The sequence below is a fragment of the Malurus melanocephalus genome, unplaced genomic scaffold, assembly GCF_030028575.1.
Source record: "Malurus melanocephalus ecotype Western Australia unplaced genomic scaffold, MMel_1.1 scaffold_419, whole genome shotgun sequence".
In the NCBI taxonomy this organism is placed as follows: Eukaryota; Metazoa; Chordata; class Aves; order Passeriformes; family Maluridae; genus Malurus; species Malurus melanocephalus.
Genome location: NW_026623651.1, coordinates 457498 through 464976, shown reverse-complemented (window position 1 = coordinate 464976; position 7479 = coordinate 457498). Strand labels below are relative to the sequence as shown.

The following is a 7479-nucleotide window of genomic DNA, read 5'->3' as shown; positions in this document are numbered from 1 at the left end:
TTTTTTTTTTTTTTTTTTTTTTTTTTTTTTTTTTTTTCCTTTTTCCCTAAAAGGGGTCTATTCTAAGAGCAAGGCTGCCAGCCTTGGGAGTTCTGGCCTTCTGAGAGCTGACAGAATTTCCTGTTAGAGTTGCTTTTATAAAAGCTGTTTCCTATCAAGTTTTTATGTTGCTTTTCCTTTTTTGCAATTCTTCTCTTTGTTCTTAGTCTCTCYCCACTTGTTCCTAATCATTTAACCTGATCTGTGTTTGTCAAAAAAGAGCTGAAGTAAGAACATACCCATTTTGACAGCTAACTTACAGTAACTATTAATTTACAGTCAACATCTATGACTGAGCCCAGCAGTGTCATGAACCTTCTCCACAAATACTCTTATTGTACAGCTGGTTAACAGTAAGTGTCCATCCTATCTAACAGTCAGTCCTTCCTTCCAGGCCACTTCTGCCTCACAAGATTACTCACTCAGCATCAGGGGTGTTGCCAGTTTTAACAATTTATTTTAAAATGTATTTTTATTATTCACTGCGTAAGCATTGCAAAATCACAGAAGGTCTCCAGGTTCTGTGTTTTAAGACACAGTCATTTTACACGAGGTTGCTTTTTTTTCTGTATTGGGAAAAAAAATGGGTTTAAGGGGAATACGCTGCAATGCTCTGATAGATTATTTCAGTAGGTAAGATATGAAGAGGAAAGCACGAATCATATCTTCACAGGGATATAAGATTTAATTCTGGTTTCAGTTAAATTAGTGTAGGTTTACTGAATGAAATATAAATGCATCATTCGATCTGTCAGAGAGTTTTAAACATGTATGTTAAGGTGAAATTGCATTAAGAGTATAAAGTGGGTTTTGATGGCAAATAGTAAATATCTGCAAATATCTCTTTGCCAGCATTTATTAGAATCAGTACCATGGAAATGTCAGGCAGTACTTCACATAAACTATGGAGCATGGTCCTACATAGGGTACTTTAAAATGYTGAAAACTGAGTAGTTAAAAAACTCAAGTAAATTATTTGGTTTGGGTACTAAGACTGATTATCTTTAAACCCAAGGATGTTTTGTGAAGCTGAATTTTTTCCGTTATCTATGGGAACCTCCCACTTGTGGACAGATGATCTCATTGTGCCACTGATAGGGATTTGTGGCAACACCCTTTGATCCTGCCATCTTCTCTCCTCTACCCTAATCCTTCCCTTCTTCACACTGAGCTGCTTCACGTACCTTCCTCGATGCCTGTCCTGCTGTGTCCCCTCTCAGCTGCAGGCACCAGCCAGGCTGTTGCTGAACCTGAGCTCCATCAGTGCGTTGTTTTCAGGGCTTCTGCCTTGATGGCATCAGCTCAGCGCTGCTTTCACAACAGACGGCTTGTTTTCAGAAAGAGAGGAAAAGTGGGGGATGCGGCGGAAATCCAACTTTCCACTGGAGATGTGTTGTTCCAGCCTGAACAATAGCGAGGCAGAGGTGACTGTACTGCCCCACATCCCTTCTGCTGGCGCTGGGGGTGCCCAGGGAACCCTGGGCACTGATGTTCTCACATCGGCCAAGTTAACGCTCTGCAGGGAGGCAAACAGAGTAATCACCACACTGATGTGTAGCACCACGTGTAAYAAAACCATCTCCCGGCAGCGAGATCATTTCCAGGCTTGCTGACCAGTATGTGTTGCTCAGACCTTGTGAACAGTCCAGCTTAAGCTCTTAATGCAAGGACTTCGGTAGGATACACATTACTTTAAACAACAATGTGCATTTTTTCCCAGTATAGACTTTGTGTTTTCAGTTCTTTTAGCCACAGGTTGCATTCAGTCTTTCTCAAGATGAAGCCATGCTTACAAAGCCTTTCCTTGACTCCCCTATCAATTTTGTCTTGAGGAGTAGTTTCCTGTTTACTGAGCAGGCTTCTGGAGGCACTTTCTCCTGTAAAAGCAGTTTTACAGATTCTTAGAATGGTTTGGGTCGGAAGAGACCTTTTAAGGGTCATCAAGTCTAACCTCTTGCCTTGGGCAGAGACATTTTGGCTTTACAGGATTTCTGGATTTTGCACAATCTTTACACAGTTCCTCAACCTGAAAAGCCGTGGAGAGATCTTACAATAGCTAAAAGCTGTAATGCAGTCTGTGGCCAAGTCTAACAGAGCCAATGTCTCTCAGCAACAGAGAGATCTGGGTAAAGGTGGGGAAATAACCAAGTTTTTTTAAAAATTACAGCTGCTGAGGTGGGTTCCCTCAGTTCTGCTTCAGATCATGCCCTTGGATGGCACAAACCATCCAGGTTTGGCACAGACCAGGTGGCAACCTGCAACCAATCTTCTCACGTTTCCCGAGAAACTTTTCTTTCCCCTATGAAGAGCATCGAAATGAAAAAAAGGGATCGGGGGGGGGTGGTGGTTGACAGCTGGCTGAACATGAGCCAGCATGTGCCTAGGTGGGCAAGAAGGCCAACGGCACCTGGAATTAGAAATAGTGTGCCAGCAGAACCAGGGAAGTGATTCTTCCCCTATAATCGGCATTGTTGAGGTACCTTGAGTGCTGTGTCCAGTTCTGGGCCCCTCAGTTCGGGAACGTCATTGAGGGGTTGGAGTGTGTCTAGAGAAGGACAGATCAGAGGAAGGGTTTGGAGCACCAGGAGCCGTGGAGGGAGCTGGGAAAGGGGCTCAGCCAGGAGTAAAGGAGGCTCCGGTGGAAGCTTGTGGCTCTGCACAACTCCCTGACAGGAGGGGGCAGCCGGGGGGGAGAGGGTCGGCGTCTTAATCCGATAAAAAAGAGACAGGACAAGAGGACATAATCCTAAACTGAGCAGGGAAGGCGCRGGTTGCACATTAGGAATAATTTCTTCACAKAAAGGGTGATTAGACACCGGGAGGGGCTGCCCAGGGACGTATTGGAGGCCCCATCCCTGGAGGTGTCCGAGGAACGACGCGACCCGGCATTCAGGGCTCTGGTCTAGTTGACAAGGCAGGCATCGGTGAAAGGTTGCACTCGATGATCCTGGAGGTCTTTTCCAACCGGAACGATTCTGTGATTGTGCGAAAAGGGCAGCTTTGTGGGTTATGTTGGTGCGGGGGCTCTGACAGGCCCGGCGCTCTGTCGCGGTCACTCCCGTGGCGATTCCCGCGCTGCCGTGAGGACGAGGGTAAGAAACCTCCCGATCCCCACGGGAGGGCCCACCGCCACCATCGCCGCTTTAAGCTGGCGCATTCCGCGAGGGGGCGGCTCCGGCCCCGCTCCGCCGCCGGACTCCGCTCCCGGCCTGCTCCGCGCCCGCCCCGCCTCGCCTCGCCGGGCCTCGCCCGTCCCAGCCCGCGGCCGGCGCGGAGCGGTGGCACCCGGCGAGCGAGCCAACCCCTCCGCGCCCCCGCCGGCTCCCGCAGCCCCGCCATGGGGGGCAGCGGCGAGCGCCGGGCGCTGTGGCTGTGGGTGCTGTGGCTGTGGGTGCCTGCGCGGTGTGGCGGCGCCATGGACGAGTGCGCGGAGGAACGGAGCGGGCGGGCGCAGCGCTGTATGCCCGAGTTCGTGAACGCGGCGTTCAACGCCACGGTGCTGGCCACGCACACGTGCGGGACGCCGGCCGAGGAGTATTGCGTGCAGACGGGCGTCACCGGCGTCACGCAGTCCTGCCACCTCTGCGACGCCGCCCAGCCGCACCTGAGCCATGGTGCCGCCTTCCTCACCGACTACAACAGTCCGGCCGACGCGACCTGGTGGCAGAGCCGCACCATGCTGGCCGGTGTGCAGCACCCCACCGCCGTGAACCTCACCCTGCACCTGGGTAAGGACGGGGAGCGGGAAGGGGGCGAGGGCACAAGGGAAGAGTAACCCCGGGCACAAGCCCGGGCTGGGGTGACCTGCTGGAGAGCAGCTCTGCGGCGAAGGACCTGGGGATCCTGGTAGACAATGACCTGTCCATGAGCTAGCAGCTTTGGGCCCAGTGGTTTYCTCGGGTGCACTGGGAAGAACATTGTCAGCTCTTCCAGGGCTGGTCCTGCCCGTGTTCTCAGGCCTAGTGAGGCACATCAGGAACGCTGATGTGTCCAGGTCTGAGCTCCTCAGGAAAAGAGAGATGTGGAGCTCCTGGAGCGGGTCCAGAGGAGACTTTGGAGACAATGGAGAGACTGGAGCATCTCTCTCACCAAGGGAAGGCTGAGGGAGGTGGGACTGTTCAGCTTAGAGAGGAGATGGCTGAGCGGGAACATCATCCCTGTCTGCAGGCAGAGGTCAGAGGTTGGACCAGGCTCTGCTCCCTGGGGCCCAGCAATGGGACAAGAGGCCACAGRCAGGAACCAATGTGCAGGAAGTTCCACCTGAACATAAGGAAGAATTTCTTTCCTGTGCAGTGACCAAGCACTGGAACAGAGACCAGAGAGGGYGTGGAGTCTCTCTCACYGGGGATATTCCAGACCKGTCTGGACACARTCCTGTGCCRTGTGCTCTGGGATGACCCTGCTTGAGCAGGGAGGTGGGACCCGATGACGCACTGTGGTCCYTTTCCAGCTTGCCCCATTCTGTGATTCTGGGCTGACACACTGCCCTCACATCAGGCACTGCCAGGGTCTTGCCTGGGTGAGTGTCAGTAACTAGGCCCCAGGTGGTCCGTGTTTGGGGAGTGTCAGTGAATCCCCACTSTACAGGTCCCCAGCCATGTTCACGAGGTCTAAATCAATGCTGGTTGCGCCCCCCCGTTTGTGTTGTGATGTCCTCAGCCAGTAGTCTGGCCCTGTGCTGGTTCTTCACCCCTCAGTTGATGGTTTACTTACATCTACTCAACGGTGCTTGGTAAACTTGATTTTCAGCATTCTCCAGTGAATGTTGCAGGGGTTGCTGCAGTCTGTGTTGGAATGCTGTTGGTTTGTGAGAGGAGAGACCACGCTGCCAGAGGCAGCTTGCAGTGGAGTGGTTTGCAGTGATCATGTCCCACCCAGTACACTGGGAATCATAGAGTCATTTGGGTTGGAAAAATACTAGGAAGAAATTCTTCCCTTTCAGGCTAATGAGGCCCTGGCACAGGTTGCCCAGAGAAGCTGTGGCTGCCTTGTCCCTGGGAGTGTCCAAGGCCGGGTTGGATGGCGTTTGGAGCAATGTGGTCAAATGGAAGGTGTCCCTGCCCATGGTGGGGGTGGATTGAGATAAGCTTGAAGTCCCTTCTGACCCAAGCCATCCTCTGATTCTGTGAAAAGACCTTTAAGATCAAGTTCAACTGGTAACCCAATGCTGCCAAGCCCAAACTGTGGAGTTTTCCAGACAACAAGCTTGGGGTCCAGGTGGGAGATGTTGGTTTGAAAAGTGTGAGGCACTGTGGGAAATCACATGTGCAAGGGCACATCCACTGTGTATCCTCTTAACCCCCGAGGCAGTATTGTCCTGTAATTGCTGGGTGGGTTAGGTATGTCAACAGCCAGCACTGTTGCAGGACTGTAACAGCCAGTCAAAAAAAGTAAGTGGATTGATGATCAGTTGAGAATCGTAGAGGTTCCTGTGGGATAAAGTATTAGTCTTYGCTTTCGTTTGTGGCCAAGCTTTTCTTTTCTTTTGTTGAATCAGTTATTCAAACTGTCATGACATGGAGGAAGGGTTATTGTTTAGAACTGGAAGACAAGCCAGCCAGCAGAAAGTTGAAACCACAACTTATGTTCTCATGTCATTAAATCAAGTAAAATTTAAAGAAAGCCCCACTGCAGCCATTCACAACTTCTCATCAARAGCAGCTGTTGAGCATTAAGTTTAGCATCAGTAACAGCATAATTCAGGGGAGGAAAGGTATTAGGGCTTGGAGAGCTGGATCTTGTGTGAGCTCTCACCTGCTGAGATGGAGTTGACAACGCTGAGTCCTGTACCAGGGATCACCTGGCGGGCACATCCGTGTGTGGCAGCAGTCTGGAGTGCCTCTCTGCTCTGAAATGTTTCTTCRTGTTCAGACATCAACATAAATATACCATGTAAGCATTATCTAATTTTTCTGATAAGRAGAGGTAGTTACTAAGGCCTCTTTATCTTCTTTTGTTTGTACATTGGGAATTTTTTATTCAGGACTCCTGGAAAGCTAAGATTTGATCTCAACTTCTTTTTTAATAAGAATCGTTGTAATTCACATTATCAAGGCAAAACTTACAGACCCATCTGTATGGCTGCTCTCCTTGGCTTTGTGCATCCATATGTATAAGGGTGTYMTTTGTAAAACAGTATAGTCGTAGTRAAATACTGGGAGCAGTGTGCTCTTTCCTGGACCTTGAAGGAGTGTGAACATTTCTTTGCTGAAAACAGCTACATCTTTGAAATACTGTAGCATTGCAATGCTTTCACTTGGTTCTGGGTTTGTTTGCAGGCTCTTAGGAGCTTTGGGAATTTGTTTGCCGTGTTTTTTGAGTTGAGTASAACTTTTAAGCAGAAGCTGCCTGGCAGACTTTGATATATTTGAGGGGTTTTTTTTGGTCTGATTTTTTCCTAGTTAGGTTTTTGAGTGGGGTATTTTTAGTATAAAGCTTTTTAAGAATCAGAAGCTTGTGGGCATGGTGGTGGTGGCTGGGAAATTGGTTTTAAGATGACCAATAGCAAAGCATTAAGCTCTCTGCACACATGCTGTGCGACTCTCTGTATTGCTGAGAGGTTGAAGAGCTGTGAGTACTGAAAATGCCTTTTTAGTCTGAAATGCCCCAAACTGCTGTTCAGCATTGCTCTKCCCTACTTTTGTGAGGTTTTCAAACCATCTTTGTTTGAGTGAGCATTGGTGCTGCRTTTGGCTTCTGTGTGCCTGAAGGCACCATGGTCTGTGGGACACTTAATTACYGATATCGCTGAAAGAGGCAGAGAGCTGGACAAGTATTTACCTACTCAGTAGGACATAAAGGCATTCTGGGGCACAAAGCCCTTTTATGTAGTTAGTTCTGCCTGGTCTTTGAGGATTAAGCTCTGTGCTCAGACCAATATCATTGTTTGATGCTGCAATCGCCTTCATTTCTGAAATGTTGGTGTCCCTGAATGGTTAGAGCTGCTTTGCACCTGGTCAGGATCAGCTGCACCGACTCTGGGTTTCATGCACATGCTGTCCTGTCCTGAGTTTTTTGGCAGTTTGAGATGTCTTGATTAACATCCAGCGATACTCAGTCCGTGTAGAACAGCATTAACATTTCAGAGGGGCCTGCAAAAGTAAGAACTGCAGGTCTGTTGCCAACATGTGAATGTGGATTTCTTTGAATCTTCTTACAATTTGTGGTTCAAAACAAGTTTTAAAACCTTTAATTTCGGGACTAGATGCCAGCACAAAGCCTGATACAGAAAAGCAGAGCACAGCTCACTGCTGCTAAGTTAAAGGCTCAGATCCCAGGAGTGTRTGGAGATGAGATCTGTATCTGGAAGTTAGGGTGCTCCCTGGGGAGAGGGGAATTGGGGTAATTACCACTCCCTGCACCAGGAACATCTGGAGTTAYGAAAACTATTTCTTTCTGTATGAGAGGGTGTTAAGACCCCCCTAAGTAAGAGACCTGTAG

The 7479-nt window shown here is 49.3% G+C and overlaps 1 protein-coding gene across 1 annotated transcript in view; it reads left to right on the top strand.

The window, feature by feature from the left end:
* The first annotated feature begins 3272 nt into the window (after nucleotides 1-3272).
* The window catches only part of LAMC1 (laminin subunit gamma 1), a 65527-nt gene continuing 61320 nt past the window's right edge, over nucleotides 3273-7479 (top strand). Inside the window, exon 1 of the mRNA XM_057379738.1 lies at nucleotides 3273-3767. Within this exon, the coding sequence (XP_057235721.1) occupies nucleotides 3377-3767 (391 nt within the window). The 5' untranslated portion in view covers nucleotides 3273-3376. The remainder of the gene's footprint in view (nucleotides 3768-7479) is intronic.